The 23,018-nt window shown below is 48.5% G+C and overlaps 4 protein-coding genes and 1 long non-coding RNA gene across 16 annotated transcripts in view; 2 read left to right on the top strand and 3 right to left on the bottom strand.

The window, feature by feature from the left end:
- The window catches only part of LOC117891301, a 37,066-nt gene extending 27,522 nt beyond the window's left edge, over positions 1-9,544 (bottom strand). The window contains exon 1 of the long non-coding RNA XR_004648619.1: positions 8,920-9,544. This is a non-coding gene — a long non-coding RNA (uncharacterized LOC117891301). The remainder of the gene's footprint in view (positions 1-8,919) is intronic.
- A 254-nt stretch (positions 9,545-9,798) lies between these two features.
- LOC117891294 lies at positions 9,799-11,643 on the top strand. Its single transcript, XM_034796699.1, has 4 exons — positions 9,799-9,941; positions 10,231-10,284; positions 10,340-10,497; positions 10,550-11,643. Exons 1-4 carry the CDS (start codon positions 9,822-9,824, stop codon positions 11,562-11,564), a joined length of 1,347 nt encoding a protein of 448 aa, XP_034652590.1. The 5' UTR covers positions 9,799-9,821; the 3' UTR covers positions 11,565-11,643.
- Positions 11,644-11,649: 6 nt separating this feature from the next.
- Positions 11,650-12,640, bottom strand: LOC117891298 (PRADC1-like protein). The gene is made up of 2 exons (XM_034796705.1): positions 12,253-12,640; positions 11,650-12,180 (listed from the first exon to the last, which is right to left on the bottom strand). The coding sequence occupies exons 1-2, from the start codon at positions 12,546-12,548 to the stop codon at positions 11,886-11,888; spliced, it is 591 nt and encodes a 196-aa protein (XP_034652596.1). The 5' UTR covers positions 12,549-12,640; the 3' UTR covers positions 11,650-11,885.
- Positions 12,641-13,234: 594 nt separating this feature from the next.
- LOC117891299 (CCHC-type zinc finger protein CG3800) lies at positions 13,235-15,109 on the top strand. The gene has a single exon (XM_034796706.1). The coding sequence runs from the start codon at positions 13,430-13,432 to the stop codon at positions 13,907-13,909; it is 480 nt and encodes a 159-aa protein (XP_034652597.1). The 5' UTR covers positions 13,235-13,429; the 3' UTR covers positions 13,910-15,109.
- Positions 15,110-16,276: 1,167 nt separating this feature from the next.
- On the bottom strand, positions 16,277-22,809 carry LOC117891292 (receptor expression-enhancing protein 1). 12 transcript variants are annotated; one of them, XM_034796697.1, is made up of 9 exons: positions 22,454-22,809; positions 22,285-22,376; positions 20,972-21,044; positions 20,711-20,908; positions 20,507-20,620; positions 18,145-18,416; positions 17,961-18,087; positions 17,165-17,891; positions 16,277-16,816 (listed from the first exon to the last, which is right to left on the bottom strand). In XM_034796697.1, exons 2-9 carry the CDS (start codon positions 22,314-22,316, stop codon positions 16,797-16,799), a joined length of 1,563 nt encoding a protein of 520 aa, XP_034652588.1. In that variant the 5' UTR covers positions 22,317-22,376; positions 22,454-22,809; the 3' UTR covers positions 16,277-16,796. The 12 variants fall into 12 exon arrangements, with proteins under 12 accessions (XP_034652588.1, XP_034652584.1, XP_034652578.1 ...); XM_034796688.1 differs by having other exon boundaries at positions 16,675-16,816; positions 17,051-17,894; XM_034796689.1 differs by having other exon boundaries at positions 16,675-16,816; positions 17,051-17,891.
- Positions 22,810-23,018: the final 209 nt, after the last annotated feature.

Genomic DNA, 23,018 nt, shown 5'->3' with positions numbered 1-23,018 from the left:
TTGATTTATTTTGGAGAAACTTTCCTTTTTGAGCGATTTTTACTCCGCCCTTCGCTCCCATTAACACTCCCAACTTTAGTGTTGAATAAACTGCTGCCCAAAATCGAGATGCCTACAGAAAAAGATCTTCTTCTACAAGCAAAATAAAACAACAAACAACAAACAATTTTTGTTGCAGTGGCAGCATTTTGTGCAACAGTTGCAGATATGCCCCAAAGCGGAGTGCAACATTTGCAAACAAAATGCATGGCTGAAAAGTAAATTGAATTAAGGCCACAATATTTTCTGCACTTTGAAGAAGAACTCTTCAATAAATGGAAAGGAAATTAATTTAATTTAAACCCATTGGAAATCATTTAAATGATGTGTCGAACCGAAAGAAAATGCTGCCATTTTTAGCATTTAATTTGTACAATTTACATACTTATATTTTACATTTTGATATTAAATTTCTTGTAGCTTTAATTTTAGTCAAGAAGGAATGAGGCAGTGGAAGTTCTGCTTGAAGAACCGAGACACACAAAAGCCAACCCGTATTATTATTTCTTAATTTTATAACTAATTTTCATTCAGTTTATTTTTTGGCTATTTTAATTTGCATTTTTGTATTTTTTTGTGTGTTTGAAGTTCCAATTTGAAGTTCTTTATGTTTTAATCGAGTTATACAAAAGTACACCAATGAAATTAATTACAGTTAATGGCAGCCACTCGACTGCTGAAACCGAAACCTTTTAAGCTGCCACATTCAGTTGCATACCCCAATCCGACCCACAGCCAGAACAGCCACAGCCGCCTCCCCTTCTCGTCAGCCGCCGCATCATCATCATCAACAGCAGCGGCAGCAGCAGCAAAGTTGCCCCTTCACCTGCTGCGGTGTGTGTTTGTGTGTGTGTGGGTGCAACAAGTTTATGCATCCGCACGCAAGTGGGAGGTGGGCTGGTAGGTGGCACGATCTCATAAATTAAACTAGCAAAACCCAGTGAAAAAAGAGCGAGCAAAGACCGTGCAAAGCCACAAAAAAAAAGGTATATGCTGCCCAGAGCAGACCCAACGCTTCTCGGAGCCTGCCTGCAGTTGCCTTACCGGAGCCGGAACCCAAACAGAGCAAGAGCCAGGGGGCAGGGGCAGAGCCGCAGAAGCCGCAAACATGCAAAGCCAAAAAAAAAGAAGGAGATACAGTGTGAGGGGCATGGGGGCAGCGAGAGCAGCAGCACAAACTAAGCACGTGTCAAGTGTGTGGCCCAAGTTTTAATTTGCACGAGGATGCCCCATCCCCATATGACACATGCCCCAGCCCAAACCCCCGCAATGGCATCAGGCAGAAGGGGAATCCCACCCAACGCTGTCTGACGCTGAGTAACTGTCCGGCTTGTTAGTCCTTTCATAGCTGGGAGCCGCCTTGATGTCTGACAATGTCATCAGTTGCAGCTGACACAGCACCAGTGGCAGTTGCAAGAGCAGTACATACCAACCAGTACGAGAACCAGTGTGGCAGTAGCAGTGTGGCAGCAGCAGCACCAGCACCAGCCCAGAGTTGAGTTGCAATGTTGCAATTGCTGGACCGGACAACGCTTCGCTGCCATTCTGCTCCTCTTTTCTTTTTTTAGGGATCTCTCTCTCTCTCTCTGTCCCTCTCTCTCTGAAGTCTACTGTCTCTGCGTGAAGTGTGAGGGTAGCAGTGGGGATACGGGTGGGGAGATATTCCTGCAGCAGACACAAAAACAATCTAGAAATAAACGCTGCTCAAAGTGGCTCAAAAATAGCTTAGATATGTTTTCGATCCTTTCCGCTTCCAGGGTATTCCAGCAGTCTGCGTTGCTGTTGGCTGCCACAACTTTTGGTTGGGCTGCTCGAGGGGGTTTCTGTGACAAGTGGCCAAGTGCGTGTGACTCTTAGTGCCCCACACCCACACGCTGGCGCTGCCTTTCACTGCCATTGTTTGCTGTGTGGCACCCTGAAGAGGCAGATAAAGCAAAAGCCCCCTGCTTGGACGCTGTCAGCCAGCCAGTCAGTCACTCTGTCAGTCAGTCAGTCAGTCAGTCAGTCATCCCGTCAGTCATCCCGTCAGTCATTCGGTTATCCAATCCACCGGTCAGTCAGTAAGTATAGTTTTCAGTTGGTTTTTGTGCGGCACGGCGCTGATTGCCGCATGCCTCAATGACATTTCATTTATTAAGTGGGCGTAGACACGTACCCCGTGCTACCGCTCTTGGTGTTTGTGCAACTCAGCGTGCCAGCAATTAACTATGCAACGAGCCCCGCTGATGTCACCCATGTAACCGATACCGATACCGATCGGATCGGAACCACTTGCCAAAAAAATAGAAGGAAGAGTGGAGCAGAAGGAGAAGGAGCAACCTGCAAGGGTAGAGAATTGTGCGGCATCATCTCCGGTCGTTTGCTCGGCCTTTGATTTGTTTTGCCAGAGTCCACGTGCCCCATGGCCCCGGCCCCCTGCCACCACTCAGTCGTATGTGTTACTTGTATCCGCTACAAAAGAGCATTTGCATATCAAATGAATTGCAAAGAGCATGAAACAAGCAAAAATAGCAGCGGCAGAGTAGGGTTCGCCTGCTGTCACACCCTGGCCATTGCTCCATCATGGATCCATGGATCCATGGATCCCTCCTGTTAGTCCTCTGACTGAAATATAAATGTTAATCCTGGCGGCGTCAATTGCAAAACGTTCAACGTTGTTGACAGACAGCCAACGGATGCGACGAGCCCTAGGCGGAGGCAGCAGCCAGGACACAGACACAACATCCTGGGGAGCCAAAGCCTCGCCCTGGCTGCCCGGGGCCTCCTCCCGTGCCTGCGCCTGTGCCTGGGCCAGTATGTCAACGCGTTTTTAATTGATTTTCATGGCTGCAGTTTTTGATTGTGCTGATTGACGCATCAAATGAAGTGACTTCAGTTCGGTGCCTGGCCCACAAGAGCTGCCTGTCCTTCTCTTTAGCCCATGTGTCCTTCCGCCTGTCTGTCCATCTGTCCGCCTGTCCGCCTGTCTGCCTCTCTGTGGGTCCTGGGCCCATATCAGTGTCGAAAGAGAGGCCCCGCTGCCAAGCAGTAATTAAATTTGTCAGCCGGACAAAACGTTCTCTGGGCCGCTGGTGGGCGGCCTATTCTCTGCAAGTGCACAGCATGGCGTGGCAGCAAAAGGAGTTTTTGTGTGGCCAGAACGGGGGCAGTAGTTGGAGCAGCGGGAGTCAGGGGAGAGCAATAGCAAAAGTATAAACACATGCAACCAAAACAGCAGGCAGGCAGCAAAGTGAATTTGCTAAGAAGGTGACTTTGCGCGCTGCGGTGAGGACCAGTTACTTATTCACCACGCTCTCTCGGCTATAACAGATAAGCGCTAGAAAGGGATGGAGATATAGAAAGAGATTCCACTGCGGTGAAGACGTCAGTAAATTCACCTTGAGAACTGATGCACATGCACATGCAGAGGGTATAATCATATTTAGCATATGTTTTGCCACACACAAAATGAAACATCAGAGAAGTGGGAACTGCCTCCCTCTCTCTCTCTCTCTCTCTCTTTCTCTATGACTCAACCGAACAGCAAGAGACCGAAAAGAGTAACTCGAGAGACTCAACTTAGATTAAAGTTCCCTATGCAAAGCAGCAAAGTTAGGGCATTAAACGCTTCGATGTGCAGTGTTAGCTCTTGCCTCCTGTTGTTGTGCGCACATTTGCAGTACATCGCGGTGCGTTCAATAAATTTATATTGTTTATCCTCTGGCAGTTGCCGTTGTTTGCGCTGTTTGCGAAAATATCAATTGAGTGAATGAATGAATTGTGGGGGAAAATCAGTGAATCATTGATACTCGCGTGCAAATGAATGAAAAGCAGGAGGCATAAATGAATGCATTTATGAATGTTTTCGGGACACGGCCGGCTGCTAATGAGCTGCCTTCACCTCCACGGGCTGGCTGGTGGCTGGCTGGCTCTGACGTCAGTGGGTAGGGAGGGGTTCTGGGTAGCGACTGAGGTAAAATCCACAGAGGTGGCCGCGAAAATCTGTGAAATCTGAGACGCAATTTAAAAATCATTATGAGAACACATTAAGCGTAAAAAATTAATGAGCAAGTTGCGTCAACAATGAGCTAGGGCCTGCTCCTGCCTCTCCTTCCATTCAGGATGTGGGTCGGTCGCATAGGAATACAGCTGGGAGTGTGTGTGTCTGTGTGTGTGTGTGCTGCAGTCTGTTTAAGGTGCGTCCTTGTGCCGCGACTGCAACATCCTCCATGTCGTGGCTTTGGGTTTCATAATGGTGGAAAAATGAACACACATAGAGGCAGAGGCAACACGGAAACAGGAAAATGAAGAAGGAAATCTCTAATAGAAGCAGCAGCAGCAGGCAAGAAAAAGGAGCTGGGGGGTGCCGTTGGAATCGTAGGATGTCGACTTGAATGGCCGCAACGGCATTGGGTTTCGGTTAACGGTAATAGCCAGGGAGCATAGGTCCTGGCATATAAGATCCAAGGCGGCACAGGAGGCACAGCGTTGGCAGCAGGCAGAGGCCTAGCGCCTGACAAGAGGGACTACAAAACGGGACTTTGTTTTGTTGAGAAGAAAGAGAACCAAGAAATTGATTGAAGAAAGAGAAGAGAAGAGAGAGAGAGAGCGATGGCTTGATTGAAGCGTTATTCACCAGAAACAAAACGAAGAAGCTGCTCTAAGATTAGGTTTCAGATTAAGATACAGCTGCCGGGCCCCTTCTGGCGGCGTCCCTGCCCAACCTTTCAGCTCTCCATTGGCTCTACAATGTCTACAACTTCGTTTACTTTGCCTAACAATATTTAGTTTGGCAACAAAAGTCACGAACCCCCGCCACCAAGGACACACTCGGGCACACTCGGGGCATGGGGCACACAGTGTGTGTGGTGTGGGGTGTGGGGTGTGGGCTGTGACATCCCCTTGTCACTCTGCTCTCCTAACAACTCATTTGGTACTCATGAGTAGGTCAGGGCACTGCTAATGCGACATATCCTTGAAATCCAGGACAGGATCCGTTTAAATTGTTGAGCTTCCTACGGCTGGACTTTGGCTCCACCTTCGACTACACCTCCAGCTCCAGCTCCAGCTCATTCCGCATGCCTGTCACGTTGTCCAGCGCTGAAAGGAGACACCGAAATGGAATGGGATTTTGGCTTTTGGCTTCTGTGCTCTGGCTCCTGGAGGTGGGGCACAGACAGAAGTTTTTTCCCGTGCGTGCCTGCCCAGAATTTTGCTCGATGAAGGAAGCGGAGGGAGGAGCTGCTGCTGCTGCTGCTGCTGCTGCTGCTGTGTGTGTGTTTCCTCCTCGTCTTTGTTGGTAATTACCTCAAGTTGGTCATTTGATGATGCGCAAATCCCGTCGAGCGTCGCTGTCGGGGCTGTGATTGCGGATGCAGGTGGACGGAGTGCTCGTCGTGGGGTCTTTTGGGGTTCGAATTTGTCTGCTGCTGAATCCACAGGTGTGTGTGGCCCCGGGGCTAATTGCCGTTAAGTGCCTGGCAAATCCTCGAAGCGTTTGATATTTTTCATCATAAATAATCCCAGGCAGGAGTTAGCGGATTCACCTTCATGGTTCCATGGCTCCTTGCTCCACAAAGCTTTAAAGCATCATGTTAGGGAGGGGTGGGGAGGGGATGGCTTGGTTGGCAGGCTATTCCCACCGCATGGTCAAAGTGCTTTTGGTCGCTGGGACCACTTAAGCACAACGCTTTTGGCATTGCTACCCCCATGGAGAAGGCCTCACCTATAGCCCCCCCCCTGCCCTCCTCCTGCTGGGGATTGTTTTTTGGCGGCAGCACGTGCAGGTGGCAAGGCTGCCTCAGTGGCGGCTGCAACATGGATGGGGGAGCATGCGGACTAGCTGAAATGCAGCTAACGAACCGCAATTGCGGTCACATTTCATGAGAGGTGCCTCACGTCGCCCCGCCGCACCGCCACAATTGCAGGATGGACACCAAACTCGAGCCCCCCCGGGGGCACCAAAACAGACACACACACACACACACACAGTCACACAGACACAGATGCAGACACGTACGGACAGGCAGGCAAGCAGACAGAGAGAAACTCTCTCACTAACGGACAATGAGAGACACACACACAAGTGTGTCGACCCAACGGCGACTGATTCAATTTGAAGCCACCGACAGGCTTTTAGTGCACTCCCAGGGTGCACTCTGCACTCCCTCTGCACCCCCTTTCTGCCATTGCAAATGCCTGACCCACCGCCTGTGGATATCGTCAGAAATTAGCTGCTTTGATGGGACAGCAGCGGCGGCAGCAGCTCCAAAAGTGGCAACAGAACAAAAAAACAGTAAAAAGAGCTACCTCCTATGGCGAATTAGGAGCGTGTCTTAGGAGTGTGGGAAGCGAGAGCAGCAGAGCAACAGGTGCCCCACGTATATGGCAGTCCAATTAAGTTAAATGAATGCATAATAAGTGCAGGGGAGCACTGCACTACAAAGGATAGAAAGGTGAAGGCAGGGAAATATTTACAGAGGAGATTGGAGATTCCAGAATGTAGAGAAAATGTAACGAAAGACCCCGCCCTGCCCCTTACTGGCGCACCTACAAAGATCAACCCAGCCAAGGTGAATTTACTTGCAAGATGAAAAGTAACTTATTCACCATGCACAGAGAGACAAGCGCTAGAAAGGAGTAGATATAGAGCTATATGTCCCCTTGTAAGTAAATTGATCCCACCATTTAGAAGTGTATTCAGACAACCATTCCATGTGATATATATTGTCTTAACTTTGTAGCACAGTGCACAAAAACTCTCGAGCCAAAAAGTGTGCATTCAGTGGCCTGTCTACCAACTCCCCACCCCTCTTTGTATTGCCATTCCGACTGCCTCATCATACTAAATGTAATGAGCAATTTGTAGAGCATAGCGAAAACTATTTCTGGTGACAGCTGAGGAGCTGCAAGGGGGGTGTCTCTCGCATACAACGGGCAAAAGATGTCGAAATAATTATGCAAATTCTTGGACCGCCCAGCGGAGACACGAACCAACAGCCGTGACACCTTCGGTGGGGACAGCAGTGCAAACGACGAATGCCATTTGCTGGCTACGTGCGAACGGAGGAAGTCGTGACACAGCACCCCCGCCCCCACTCCCCACAGTGTCTCAACCAGGTGGACCTCCGAAACTCTCTCTCTCTCTGTGCACTCTGGTCACCCAGTCACCCGGCGACACAGACGTAAGCGCATTTTAATGATCTCATTTATGCTAATCTCCAAGCGGTGTGTACACGCGCACACACACACACACACAGAGAGAGAGAGAGAGAGGAGGAGGAGCTGTGGTTGCCCCAACCTGAGGAAGAACTAACTGCCACCGGCTGCTAATGCTAATGAAGTCTAATTGAATTTCGGACACTTGACACGTCCCACAATCTCTGATCTCCTTGTTGACACTGCGGCACGGGGTGCCAGGTGCCATCGGGGCTGCACACACACACCACAAAACGAAATCTTTGTCAGCAAAGGAATTGCATTTGGCGGTAACAAATGTGCGAATCCTGATGTCAAAATCCTCAATTATTCCATCTACACTCTATCACTAAACTTTCCCATTTATTGTTCACGTCTTTTCCGCCATGACGAGTGCTCTGAGACCATCTCGGGATTTGTGTTCTGCTCCTCCAGCTGTCCAGCTTCTGCTCCAGTGCGGAGTCAACATTTGCGTTTTTGCGGTTGTGGCTGGCACAAAATTTCCTATGCATTCGACCGCATTCGAAATTTTCTCGTAATATTTGATTTGATTTTTTGAACAAAAAAGGCCGCACACTCGCTTAGTAAGAGAAACGGACAGAGAGGAGGTGGACACTGTCCGGTACGGGGAGGACTGCTGGTCAGGAGAAGGCTGTCATGTTGACTGACGAGGGGTAGGTTGTCAGGGGAAGGGGAGCAGCAGGACGATAACGGTTCGGCTTTTATTAGCATCCCAGCAGCAACAACAGCACTGCACTCCCTCCCTCTCTGGAACACAAATCAGAATTATTTGACAACGCAGCTAATTTACATGAGTGTCCCCACAGGGGCATACCGACATGCACATGTAGTACCACAGTGGGTACCAGCAGGAGGCGACAGATACGCTACACTCCTATCTGGACATGCCGCTTCGAAGCCCCCAAACATATCATCGTCAACGTCAGCATTGGGCATCGAAACTGAACTGAACCTGCGGCTTCTCTCTGCGGCGAGACTGTGGCCAGGTCATGGCACTGCTGCTCCCACTGAAACTGGAATGAGCTGGACATACCCTCTACTCTCCCCTCTCATTCTTTCTCTTTCTCGATTCATTGCGAAATCGTTGGACAACATTTCAAGTCAGTGGGACAACAAAAAGAAACTTTTTTCACCACTTGCGACTTGCATTCAATTTTATTTAATTACTTTCGACGTAAATTTCGAAACTTTATTACCTACAACGAGGCAGAGAGGTGCAAATGTGGATGGAGAGAGGAGCAAATGGATAGGGAAGAGAGAGCTGAAAGTTATAGCGACTAAAAGTTTCACTTACACGACACTGACCGGTGGAAGAGATGAGAAACCACGTGGTGGTAAGCCGAAGAAAGGTAAGCAAAGGGTTACTCAAGTGGGAACACCCTGGAGTGGGAACAGTGGAGAGCGAATACCAAGGAGAGCCAGAGCTCTTCTACTGAAGCTTTTACTGAAATGTTTATACAGATCGCAGGTGTTCGGGAATCGTTTTAAGTATTTCTGGTTGCCATTAATGATTCGATTTGATAAGCAAACACTTTCTACTTATTGAATAATTGTGTGTTCCAACAGCTTGCAAATAAGTTGAATGGAATTTTTATAGTACAACAATTTTCATAGTATTAGTATGGTAATGATACATTTTCGGTACATAATTATATAATTGAAGTAAACTGAAACGCCACTTACCATGAATAACTGTTGATTATTATTTAGCAATATATGCGCTCATCATTGAAAGTGTTAAACCATAATCTCTTCATTCGTACAGCTTCCAGCTTTACGCATCTCAATCAAAGCAAAACTACCACACGACCTAATCACAAAATCGCAAGGGAGAGTAGAAGCTGAGAGCCATCAACCACCAGACACTCTCTCCCTTGCTGCAGTTTTTGTCACTACGTCACACTCTCTTTAGATAATTCAAAACGAAAACGAAAGCGAAAACAAAAACAAAAGCATAATCAGCATCTTTCTCCCTTCGCAGAGCTTGGAAAGCAGAAGCGCGATATCACGAACCGAACGAACGAACACCAACACGATCCAGCGAAAGCGTAACAAAGGAAAACACTCACTCTAGACACGCGATAATAGAATCGTTTTACAAGCAGCCTATGTACATACATATGTACATACATAGGTTCATATGTATGAACATATTTGAGATATGGAATCCAGCAACATATTCGTGTATATGCAAATATAGTGCCCGGTAGATAGTGCACGGCGATAACAGGGCTGATTCCTATCTAAACTGTAACAGGTGCCCAGCAGACTGGAGCAGGCTGGAGCCGTTGGGCCCCGAGATAAAACTGATTGATAAGGGGGTGTACGAGTATGTGGGGGGTGTGGGTGGCTGGGAGGAGAACGCTGGCGAGAACACACAAAGCTCGAAGAGAGCTTGGGGGCAGGAAAGCTTCGTTTTTTTGTCATCTCGCTTTGTGATTATTACTGTTTCTCTCTCCCTCTCTCTGTCTGTGTCTCTCTCCCTGTGTGTGTGTGTGTGTGTGTGTGTGTGTGCGTGCGTACCGTACCGTGCCGTTTGTGGCTCGAGTTTCAATTTATTCAATTTACCGTTACAGTTGCAATTGATGACGACGCCGACGAGCACAACAGCAGCAGCAGCAGCAGCAACAGCAGCCACAACAGAGGAGGAGCTTTGGAGCAGTCGCGCCACCTCAGTCGCTTCATCCTGGCTGCACGACGAGCTCGTAAGTGTTGCCGCTGCTCTCAGTAGTGACTTAACCGCAGGCCGGCGATCATCTCTTTTCATTGTGCTCTCTCTATCCAACATCCAACACCCACACCACACCCTCCCCGCGTGATGAGTGTTCGTGCATTACTCTCCTGTTCCCGTTACTGTTATTGTTACTGTTATTGTTTCTGCTACTGTTGTATGTGATACTATCTTTGTGCACGTCTGTCATGTATCGCAATAATGCGGACAGCTCTTTCTGTTTTATCAATCGCCTCAATGGGAATGCCAACGATGACCTGCAGCAGCCGGGGGAGCACGAGCCGACCTCCGCCCTGCTGGACTATTGCAAGCGAAAGGTGAGGCCAACAACCGCTCCATCGATCGTTTGAAAGTCTTTCATTCTGCAAACAGTTTCTGCGTCCCTATGTCACGATCTTGACGCTGGTCGGCCTCAATCCCATCTCGACGGACATGAGCAATGTGCGGGCCTGCTGCAGCTATGTCCAGGCTCTGATGGTGCTCTTTATCCTGCTGGTGGGCTATGTACTGCGCTACATATGTGGCTACAGGTAAGTTGAATGTTATACGAATGCATGCTCACGTTAATCTTGCTGCTTCCAGGGGCGATCGCGGCTTCACCAGCTACAGGGATATACGACCCATTAGCAACAGCACGGATGGCGGCATCGCCACACCAAACACCATCGGCGAGCTGCTCTTTGGTTATGTGGTGCCGAGTGCCTTCAACCTGATGGCTTTTGTGGCTGCTGTGCTGGTGTGCAAAGTGATTGACCACGAGCAGCTGCAAAACCTAATCGAACGGGTGTTCCTGATGTCCGCCAAGCCCAAGAGACTGTGTCGGATGCTCTGGCTGTTTTTGGGGCTGGCCCTGACCCTGCTGGTGCTCCTGTTTGCGTACGCTTGCGCTGTGGTGGTCATGCAGCCGGCTCAGATCATCAAGGTGGCCTGGCTAGCTGAGCCTCTGAGCGACTGGGAGCTGTGCCTGCGCACCGGATTGCTGTGCACCATACTGCTGCAGGACCTGGTGGAGATAGTTGTATTGAGTAACTACTACATAGAGTGCTACTTGCTAAAGGTTCATTTGGAGTCGCTGTCGCACAAACTACTGATGCACTCCATCGATTCGCTGGACTGGATGCGGGAGGTGCTGGAGTTCCGCAAGCTCCTGGATCGTCTCAACCAGCACGTGTCCGTGCCCGTGTGCTTCCTGATTGTGATGAATCTGTCGTATGCCTTCGCCGGCATGGTCTATCTGTTCAAGGACTTTGATTTCCACTTCTGCGCCTTGCAGCTGGTCCTGCTGAACATCGCCAATGTTATGCTGTGGCTGTTCCTCGGCCTGCTCCCCTTCTTTGTGGCGTCCTCGGTGACGCGTGTCTGCCAGAGCGCCCAGGCCAATGGCCACCAGATCCGCGTGCGTCCATTTGTATACCACAATACCTCCGCGGAAGATCTCAACTCGACCCTGCTCTTTGCCTCGTCGCTGGACATGTCCGCCAAGCTCTTCCGCATGCCCATCCAACCGAACTACCTGTGCTTTGCCATTCTCGTTGTCGTTCTAGTGATACTCACACTTGGCATGTGCCTGAATCTCACGGCCCTGGGCAAGATCTAATCTACTTAGAGTACATACATACAAATATGTGCATATGCATACATTTAATAAAGATTTATGGTATTTGTCTAGCTTAAAACTTTCCGACTTGCCTGCCGCACGGCAATTTATTTACAATTTACGATTTGGTTCTGCCTCCAGTTACGATTTAGCTACTTATGGTAAAACTATAAGCTTAGTCTCATTTTGTTTAGTTACTATCGCTGCTTCAGTACTGACTAAGTATGCACTTTGGTTTTAGATCGGGTGTGTTGTGTGTTGTGTGTGTGTGTGTGTGCCTCTGCCGGGTTGCTCCCAGTGTCATTCAAGGTCCAGGTCTAGTCACCATCCCAGCCACGGCGGGTGATTGATTTTCGATGGCGGGATGAAGGTTAGGTTTACTGGTATATTGATGAGAGCATGCACCCGCTTCAAGCGCTGCAGCGTGGACCGTATGATCACGCCGTTCTTCCCCAGCAGGAAGCCAGCGGGTATTGAAGCATCTCGATTGGTGTTGTCGTGGATCATCTCGATGTAGTGCTCAAATTCCGGTGAATTCGGATTGTACTCGGTGATGATGGCGCCCACAGCCCCGGCCATCTCCGCTTGCAGGGTCTTGGCGAGGAAGGAGCACTCCCTGCAATTGCCACGCACATGGAATTCTGTTAGATAAAACTGTAATCAAATCTTATCAATGCCATCCGCTTACCCCCTGTCCATGAGAGCGATACTTCCATGAAGATCACGTGTATTGCGCAGCTTCTGGCAGGCGTCTGGGGGATCAGTCAGCACCAGGGGGACGCCTTCGTGCTTCTCCGAGAAGGTGATGCCAAAATCCTTGGCCGGCCGCAGTCTGTAGGTGTATTCCAGGTCTTGCGGCGATATGATTTCAAAAAACACGTCACCCGCAATTATGTCCTGCGTGGTGATGGGAATCGATATCGTGGTGGTGGCTCGGATGCATCGGCTCAAGGTGGAGGCAATCACTAACCAAACAATCAACATTTTGGACACAGACGCATAACTAACATATAAGTTTGTTGCAAAAACAAACTACTAATTTTCATTGCACTAAAAAACTATCGATTGCCCAAGCAGCCGAGCCGATGTATGAGTATCGTGAGCCGGCTGCGATTTTGACAACTGTCAAAAGAAGTATCGAGTATTTTCACAGCCGATACTGCACCACTTTAAGTACTCGATATTAGTGGGTCGACTAATACAAATATGAGTGCACGGTGCTACTTAGCAATGGGCTGTAAGTATATATACTAAATTGTTATCAAATATTGTTTGTTTTTCTCGCTGTTTTTAATGCAAGCCGGTTGGCGTGCCCTTAATGCAACAATCGATACGCTACTGTCATCACAATGGCTTGGATTGTGCACATTGGGCTGAAAGCAACACTTCGCAAGGTTAAACTGGGTCATTAGTAAAGTTGGTCGAAAATCTTAGAGTCCAAAGGTCAAAACATTGTTGAAATTGTATATTTGAAAAATCCAAGTTACATTTGACGGAAACGTAACTGGCAGTATCAACCACAGGGCTCAATATATGTTCAGTTTTCGATTTCATCCCGAAGTGAGAGCATCTCGAACCAGTGTTTTCAGAGCCAACCGCGTGGAGTTTCAGTGTTGCAATTTTCGCGTGTCAAAGCAACTCTGATTGGTTTTTTTCGTACTCGATACTTGCCGTCGATGCCATTGTACTAGTTCTGTGGTAGCCATTTTAATTTTTGGCGTCGAAAATACGGCGAGGAAATTGGCCCGGACCCTGTGGTTTTTCGCATTTAACGCAAGCAGTTTGTAGTCCTCGAGCAGGCAACGTGTGTGTCAAAGACCAGAAGTGTTTAACTTGTACAAATAACCAAGTTCCAATCCAGTACAATGTCGATGTCTGCCACGTGCTACAAGTGTAACCGGCCGGGCCACTTTGCCCGGGACTGCAGTCTCGGTGGCGGTGGGCCAGGAGGCGGCGGACCAGGTGGTGGTATGCGTGGCGGTGATGGCGGCGGTATGCGCCGCAACCGCGAGAAGTGCTACAAATGCAATCAATTTGGGCACTTTGCACGTGCCTGCCCTGAGGAGGCTGAGCGCTGCTACCGCTGCAACGGCATTGGCCACATCTCCAAGGACTGCACCCAGGCCGACAACCCGACCTGCTACCGGTGCAACAAGACTGGCCACTGGGTGCGCAACTGCCCCGAAGCCGTTAACGAGCGCGGCCCGGCCAATGTGTCGTGCTACAAGTGCAACCGCACTGGACACATCTCCAAGAACTGCCCGGAGACATCGAAGACTTGCTATGGCTGCGGCAAGAGCGGACATCTGAGACGCGAGTGCGATGAGAAGGGCGGACGGAACTAGGAGAAGACCCAGTACCGCGTTTCAACTTGAAAATCATCGAAGAAGAAGAAAAATTAAACACGAAAAAAAATTACAAAAATGAAAAATCAATTTGCTACAACATTCACAAAGCCAGCCAACAACAACAAGCGACAGCAGCACCCAAGTCAAGATCAACCCCAACCAACACTACCACCACCCCAAAAACACAACTACACATACTCCCATCACACACAAATACACTCACACCTACAGATATAGGAGGCACCTCAATCTAACCATCATCTATCCAAGAATCAACCAACAACAATCTTGCATCTCTGATTCCAAAAGCTGAGCCTGCAGCGCGGTGCCAACGTTCCAAAATATGAAGAAGAAACTTTTGAGAAAGTAGAAGAAGAACCCAGCCGAAGACAAATGAACGAAAACGAGGAGCTGAAGCAGAAGAGGATCCGATCGAGAAAAGGAAGGAAGGAGAGCACAGGAGACGCGGGGTGAGAGACGGCGGAGACGACGATAGCAACGGCAGCTGTGCAGCCAAGCAGACGATGATGATGAAGCCGAAGAAGAAGAAGACGACGACGTCGATGCGACCCAATTTGTAAGATGAGACTAAACCCCAAACAACAAGAAAAAACCAACAACCAACCACTTTATTATAATTATGTATGATTATGCTGCGAAAAAGTGTTTGAATTTACTAATTACATTATAACGAATGGAATGAAAACTATATAAGAATATATAAATACCTTAAAAATACTATAAAGCGATCCTATTAGGAGTTCCACACCAGAAGAAAAAAATAAATAAAAAGTATAAAAAACAAAAGCAAAGAAGCAAGCGAAGAGGCCGCGTTACTACTCCATCCAGCTGCTGCCGGCGAGCCGTAGGAATTATTATACACATGATGATGAAGATATATGTAGTGTATACCCAAACAGTCTGCCTACCAACCTACCTATACCACCACCACCATCTCCACAAACATCAGCACCCATAACCATCCACACCACCACCAGAGAAGAGAATCACCAAACCAAACCAAAACCAATTCCCAAGCAAGACGAAACTCGCCCGGCAAGATCTCGAGCGGGGTACATGCGGAGCTAGCTAAGCCGGAGGGGCAGCAAACAAGAACAGAAGACAGAAGAGGAGGAGCACATCAGCGATGGTAGAAAGAGACACTGGAGGAGATCGACAACGAACCGATGAGAAGAATACAGTACAGAGAGCCCCAGTTGGAAGACACTTTCAGTTGTAACGAGACACCTACGAGAGATGCGAAACCTACGATGAAGAAAATGAAAATTCAAATATCACTGTGATTGTTTTTTAATTGTAAATTAAAATGCTGGAGCTGCTGATTTGAGACAAAAAAAATAATCCCATGCCATGTGTCGTCTTTGCTTATTTATTCTTTATCTGTTCTTTTTTTTGCGGATCTCTGGGGCCTGGCGGAGGCCGATCGCTCATCATCGGTTCTCTTTTGATCTCTTACGTTGCTTTTCTGCTCTTTTCTTTGTTTCGTGGGCAACCAGTTTTCGGAGTGGTGCCGGTAAAATTGCAGCTGTGAGCGAACACATGGCGCGGGCAGCTGATGGGGCCCCAGCCTGTCCCGATCTCTGACTCAGCTTTTGGAGTAAGTGTGTGGTGTGCCGGCCCGGCAAAAGTCTGCCATTGTCTTCGACTGTGTGTGTGTGTTTCTGCTTTCTTTGCGCCGTTTCCTTGTGCATTTTTTGTACAAGTACACGCACACACACACATACTGGCACGCAAGTTGACGTACATACAGACACACATTAAGTGAATATCTCGAACCAAAGTACAGTCGTCGCCGTGTGCTGCTAATGGTGAAAACTCGCAGGCGGCGACAGCGACACATACATATGCATATGTACGTATAGAGGTGACTGTTGGTTGAAAGAGAGAGAGAGAGAAAGAGTAGGAACAAGCATGATATGCGGCACGGCGAGGGGGGTGGGGGGTACGATTGCGAAACTTCAACTCCACTCCGCCTTGCCGTGGCCATGCTGCTGCACTTAGCAACAAGTATCGTGTGGTATAATCTGGTCTGGTTGCCCGGGCGACTGTGATTGAGGGTCAAGGTCAGGCTCTCCGCGCATCAGCTGCTGCGCGCATGTGTAAAAGAAGTTTCTTGGTTCCCGGAGTTTCGTTTGGGCAACGACGACTCTGCTGGTGGTGTGCTTTGCGTTGCCCAAGCCGGTTTCGCATGATCTCCCTTTGTGTATGTATGTAGAAGCGCGGGGAAACTTCGAGTAAACGCGCCATTTAGCCAGGGTTACCCGCCAGGGTCGTGAAGATCAGCCAGAAACAACTCTGTCTTTGTCGGTGTTGTTTGCTGGGTAGTTTTATTTTTTTTTTCTTTTTTAATTTATTTAATGCTCAATCAATTACATTATTAGGAATTTATGCTACAATTTGATAGGTTTCCGATTCTGCTATCGGTTTATTTTGGTTAGTTCATTGGATAGGGTTGGGGGCGGGCTGCTAGGACACACACAATTGACGCTAAACGAGTCGTGAAATGAACATTGAATATCAACTAGAGCGCACCTGGAACTCGAATAGAATCACAAACAAAGTACAAACAATGCATATGTATGTATGTATATATAGAGCTATATATCATCGTAATCAGTTACAATTTAAACTAAAACTTGAGGTTCTGTGCGCTTGCACACCATCTGACAATCATCAATCATAAGCATCCAACAGCCATATTGAGCAGCAGATGAATACACACAAAGTACACGGATCTTCCCTTCGTCTGTCCATCTACTTCTCCGACTTGTTTCGCGTCTTGGCCTGGCTAGAAGATGATGTTCCCGTTACCATCTGAGATTTATCAGTCCTGCGGCTGCTGGTCCTGGGCAAGGTGGTGCAGCTAGCAGACATGGATTTGTCCTGCAACAAGGGAGCAAAGAGATTTTAAATATATATGTATATTATAATGGGATCACAGGAAACAGTCGAAAGAACATGCTGAAAATGCTGAAATTGATTGTTAGTAACGCAAAACTGTACAAAAGGGGAACAGGGGCCATGGAGGTTAAGAGCTGACAGGCCGCCCAGCGATGAACGAGCAAAACGAACACTTGGATGAGCTTTGATTAGAACGAACTCCCCGGCAGGGCTTACTTTAGATCTCCGTCTCTCTGCCCGCCAGCGGCTCGTCCGGGGCTGCCTGCTGGCTGGGATTAGCTTTGTTACGCAGCACATTAGCTTTGATATTCTGGAACAGTTGGCCGATACCTGACTTGCGCTGCTCCACACTGCCCGTCGATGTCTGGCTAATGGCATCTGGCTGCGGACTCAGCGAGTGGCGCTTGGGTGGCAGCGGAGGCGGCGGAGCTCGGCCCTTGCCATGCACAGCCCTTGGACGCAGCGACGGGGAGGGAGAGGGTGACAGCTGCAGCTCTGACTCCAGTTGGGCCCGAAAGCTGTGCTTGATCTCCTCCAAGGTGTCGCGTAGTTCCCGTGGCGACACTGGTCTAGATCGATCGGATGGTTCTGGATCTACAATTGAGTCTGTCTCTGTGACTGAGGAGCGTATCACCAGCAGAAAAGGATCTATGACGGATGGTAGTTCATTTGTCAGTTTGCTCTCGGTAGAGGCATCTGTTTGCAATGTTTTTGTCGTGGTTTCAGTGGGAAACAAATGCTCTGTTGGCTCTTCCTTAATGGCATCATGGGTTGTTTCTTCAAATGGTTCTTCTTTCTTTGGTTCTTCGCATGACAGAAGTTCCAGTTCTGAAGCTTTCTCTGCTTCATCTGCACCCAGCAATGGCAAGGCTTCATAGAAGTCATCCTCAACCTCATCTGGATCTACATCTACATCCTCTTGCTCCTCATCCAATTCATGATGTGTAATCCTCTCCATGTGGTCCAAGCCCTGCAGTTCTTCTGGCTCTTGCTGGCGCACACCTTGAAAGTAAAGCTGATTCTCCAAATAAACCTCGTCCCTCATCTCCTCCAGCAACTGCTAACCAACACCAGTCTCTAGATGGATTAAGATTGTCAGGGATAAAAAGATACACATTATGCCTACCTCATTGCGCTTGGACTTGACACGTCCCTTGGAAGCATTTGTCATGGAGGATGTGCGACTGAGCCCACTGATGGGCTCGGCACTGGAGTAGCCAGAGCTAATGTCATCCTGGCTGCGTATGTTGTAGCTAAAATACAGAGAAATTAGACTTTCTGTCAGTTGGATTGTGGACTGCAACACTCACTTGAAGTCACCCGCATTCTTGGCGGTCACATCGACCTCGGTGAAGTACATCCCGGTGGAGTGACGCGTGCCGCTGGCGGATCTGCCGACGGGCGTGTGATTGCGTGGCCGCAGGAGACGTGTTGCAGTTGGCTGTGTGCGCATCACCACCGACGAGGACATGGACGATCTCATCACCTCGTCCAGCTCATCCTGGGTGCGATGCATATCTGGCTCACTCAGATCGCTGAGGCTGTAGCTCCGCTTGATCGTCTGCACCAGATTGCCGCCGCCCTTTGATGGGATCACAAAGAGATTACAGAGGAGTACAGAGTGTACATTGAGCGCACAAGCAGTTGGCATTTAAATAATTTAATTAAACTAAAAACTTATCGAAACTTAGTCGTAAACAAATATAGGAATAATCATAGACATGGTAGCAGGCGGAGGCGGAGGCATAATCATTTACATGTGCGTGAAACGGAAAAAAAACGAAAAAGCTTCCAGCTGGCGGCTGGTATTAGATGCTATGTGTACATATGTATGTGCGGGGTGTATCGCTGAGTGTGTAAAATTCGATCATTCGCTGAGTATCTATTGGCGCAGGTCTCCAACGCCTGGTTTAGTCGTTCTCCACATCCACGTCGGGTGTGGGCTCGCGCAGTCTGCGACGCGCTCGCACCCCATGAGTGGCAGCAACGGGTGCATCCAGATCCGGGGCTCGGCTGACACGTTTGACGGCAGCTCTGGAGGCAGCAGCGGCGGCACGTCGTGACTGCACTCGGCGTGCTGGCGGGTCACGTAGACGGGCCGCTCCAGCATCTGGCACCGGCTCCTCCTCAGGTATCTCTTCAATCACCATTCCGCGACGCTGTGGCTCGGGCTCAATATAGCTCTCGATGCCGCTCAACGAACTGGAGCGCGGCAGCCAATCCTCCAAGCCATCCATCATGTCCTGATTCCTCCCGACCGCAGACAGATCGCCTGCCGACTGTGAGTTTTGCAGGCTGCGACCCACTGTCATTTCTGTCATCGCATAGGTCTGGCGGCGGCGGTTAGCGGATTAGTAGCAGGCAGGCAGGGCAGGGCAAGTGCAGGTGGTTGGGTGAGATTCGTTTTGATTTGGGTTTGGTGGGTTAAAATGCAAAGAAACATAAGTGTGAAAAAAGAAACGAAAGAGTTAATCAAAAAGAGGCAAACGAAAAGAGTCTTAAATTGAAATGAATTGCAGCTGAGGCACACACACACACACCAGCACACTCTGGGCCAGAACTGTCCCCATGGCATTCCCCACATATCTATTTTTATGCCCTACCCTAGCGGAGGGACTAGGAATGGGAATGGAAATGATGCAACGGGCAAGGGGAGTGCGATATCAAAGTGGAATATAAATCTAGCACCGAGGAGTGCCACTGCATAAAGGAAATTTCCCATTTCTTTGTAATACTTTCGGACAAAGACGAGAACAAGGGTTTCCAGTCATACAATATGACTAATTTGGACATGACAAATCAATAGGAAATGCCCCTACAACACCCACGCAGTAATCCCATATTCTCATTTAACTTTCATTAACTCTTTTGACCTACATCAACACACAAAAATCATCTAAATAAGTTTTAGTACCAGGCACAACACATTATCTTTCAGTCGAGCGTCTCGAGTGTCTTGGCCCCCATTTCGAGTGTTTATGCCGGGCTGGCCAACAATGTGCCGTGATGGGTACGTATTCGTACCCGTACAGCTGCTCCCTTCAGTTTTTTGTGTTTTTATTACATTCGTTTCAACATGTTCATTTATCTGCTATCTTCTATCGGGCATCGTGTAATGTACTGCACACAAAAAGAGAACAACGAAACTAAAAACTAAATCGAAACAAACACGCAAAATGGCACAAAGAGCATTCAATTCTATTTGTTTAAACTAAATAATATTAAAAGTAAAGTGTGAAGATAAGAGAACGCAAGCTCTCATGATGATGCTGTTGATGATGATGATGTGGATGTGATGTGGTTGGTGGTGATGATGCTACTGTTGTTGTTGTTGCTGCTGCTGCTGTTGCTTGCGATGATCGGTTTGCTTTGGCGATGATCAAGATGAGAGCGCGCGCGAGAGAGAGCATTGCGCAAAAGTTTATATCTATTTAGAACGACTGAAAGATGCTGCGGAGACGGAGGCGATGCTCTGTTTTGCTGCTGCTCATTTTATGCAACGTCGCTGGAGGCAATTGAAAATGGCGAAATGTATTGTATTGTGTGTGGAGAGCGAGCAAGGGCGAGCAAGGAGGGGGAGTGAGTGTGTGGTGTGGTGTGGTGTGGATTAGTGTGTTTTGGTTGTGGCTAATTGTAGGGGCGTGAGTAGTGTATGGTGGCTGTGGGGATTACCTTTACGGCCGTCTGCATGATGACATTTGTGGCATATTTGACTCCCTTGGAGCCCAGCTGTAGCACCGCCGTATAGCCACGCTCCTTGGCCTGAGTCAAATACTCGTCGATTTCCTACACAAAGAGAGAGCGTACACAGAGAGCGTTATATGCGAATAAATATATAGATCTGTATATGTATGTATGGTTAAAAGTATATCACACCTGTTCGTGGCGCGTCAACATGGGATGCACAAACTTGCGATACAATGTGGAGCTGCCCTTTGTGGCTGGCGACAGCAGCCAGAACACGAGGACCACTTTCACTTCATAGTAGAATGGAAACCAGGATATAAAGATGTCTGTGAATGTTTCAATGCATGTGAAAAATGCAAAGACAATCCAGTACATCATCCATTTTACCTGCAAGTAGAGACAGTTATAATTGGAATGCTCGCAGAATCTGTAGATCTAGGCTATACTCACATATTCCTTCACGTTCTTGGTGCGCACTGCCTTGTATGAGGCATAGGCCGGGTACAGGGTGCCGAAGAACAATCTGAAAGCGGGAAACAATAAACTTTGTGCACAAGTCCGCGGCGCTAAAAATATAATGATGAGCGCACAGATGCACGCCGTGTTGAAGGATAGACTAGGCAATGGCCAATGCTGCAGCAAATCTAGGAGCCAGCCCAGTGCGTTCAGATTCTGCACAACTTTGGGAGCGGGCGGCGGAGACACGGGCTGCTCGACAATGTAGGGACCAGTGTAGTCGTCCACGAAATCACTGTCCAGAGAGCTAAGGGAGTCTCCTAGCTGGTACAGCGGCAGCTGATTCGAATGCCGCTGGTTGGCATAAATGAACTTTTGATAAACGGGGACAACATTCTCTTGGTGGTGGTGCTGTTGCTGCTGCTGTTGCAGGTCTTCCTGCTCTTCCAGCGAGTAGCTGCGTCCGTAGACACCTCCTGCCGGGTGACGGAGGCGTTTAATATTAACTGGCCGCTGATAGAAGATCGGCCTCTGCGCCAGCGGCTCCTGCTGATAGAATGGCCGGCTCATGGCGATGTCGATGCATTGCCCGCACCCGAAAATGCCTTGCGTTTGCGGTTCCTAGCGGCTAGAACGCCGAGCACAGACTACTGGCCAAGGCACACAGAGAGCACAGTGCAAGCCCATCTAATGCTCAGGCGGGGGGGTCTATTAATAAACGAACGCTCGGCACACATTGTTAGTCTCGCTGAGAGACAGCAACAGCAGCACACACAGCCAGCGCCAGAGTAGCAGCATCAGCGGCAGGCATGTTTATGCGGAAGATTGTACACATCAACTGATCGACAGGAATCACGATATCCCCATCCCCTAGCCACTGTTGATTAGAACGGAGCACTCTATAAATACTGACAATAGTTTTGCATGGAGTTGCGGACAGAAGGCAGACTGCCGACTTCAGTGTGGCCTCGTTCGGGGTCGCACCATATTGGGCAAGGCGAGTGCGTCGGCCTCATGTGGCAACGCAACCATATTTGGGTGCAGTTCAATTGAGGGTTACACACACACACACGACAGTACGGAACGTAACGGTACTTCTCTGCCAGCACGCACCGCACCAACGCTCGAGCAAATCACAGACCAGAAGCGTGACGCCCACACAATTAGGAAGCACTGAAAATGACTTTCGTTGCGGCTGGAGCGGAGCGGAGAGCAAGGCCGAGCTTCGACCAACTTTGTTTTGGGGGTCAGCACCACTCGTTCTCCAATTGTGGAGGCAGATTTGTGTTTGTGTTTGTATTACTCACATGAGAAGTCGCGAAATCAAGCTGCTGATCATCTTGAAGGCTGAGGCTGGTCTCCGCGCAGCACCTTTGTATATCTATGTACGTCCTTTGTTCTGGAAGAGAAAAGTCAATCGTAATTACGCGCATTTCTCCTACCCCCTTCCCCATCACTTTTTCCATCCTTACCCACCTTTTTTTCTAGCACCTTTTTCAAGCACTAGTCGTGGATTTTGTCTTGTCTATTTTTTAAACTAACAAATTTTAAACAAAATCTCTAATAAATTTCGATTTTTGTGACTCTTTGAGCGGAGTTTGCTGAGATTCGCAGGAGGACTCCTCTACAACGCAATTTAGCACCGTGTTGCACGTCTCCACTTCGTACTGCGACTGTCAATCAACTAGACTACATTTTTTTTGTGCATTTCTCGCACGAAATTGGTGCCGTTTTGTGCACTGCTTTTTGCCTGCATTGCCCGCGCGAACAATAATGCTTTTGTTTAACACACAAAAAAACGCTTGCAGCTGGACAGAGACAGAAGAACAACAACAAGCTGGCAGTGTGACCGCCAATCCATCGATGGAATATACCGCCCAAACACTTGGAAATATACCGAAATTTACCAATTCATCTAAAAAGTATGACTCTGTAACCAACCGATGTCAGCAGATGGATAGAAACTCTTCCTGTTGCATTCCCATCATTGTTCTATTCGAATTCCTTCCCAAAAAAAACATTCTTGGTCACCCACAGGGTC

Source organism: Drosophila subobscura, chromosome E (assembly GCF_008121235.1).
Source record: "Drosophila subobscura isolate 14011-0131.10 chromosome E, UCBerk_Dsub_1.0, whole genome shotgun sequence".
In the NCBI taxonomy this organism is placed as follows: Eukaryota; Metazoa; Arthropoda; class Insecta; order Diptera; family Drosophilidae; genus Drosophila; species Drosophila subobscura.
The sequence above is the reverse complement of the archived record's forward strand: the minus strand, read 5'-3'. Positions and strand labels throughout refer to the sequence as shown.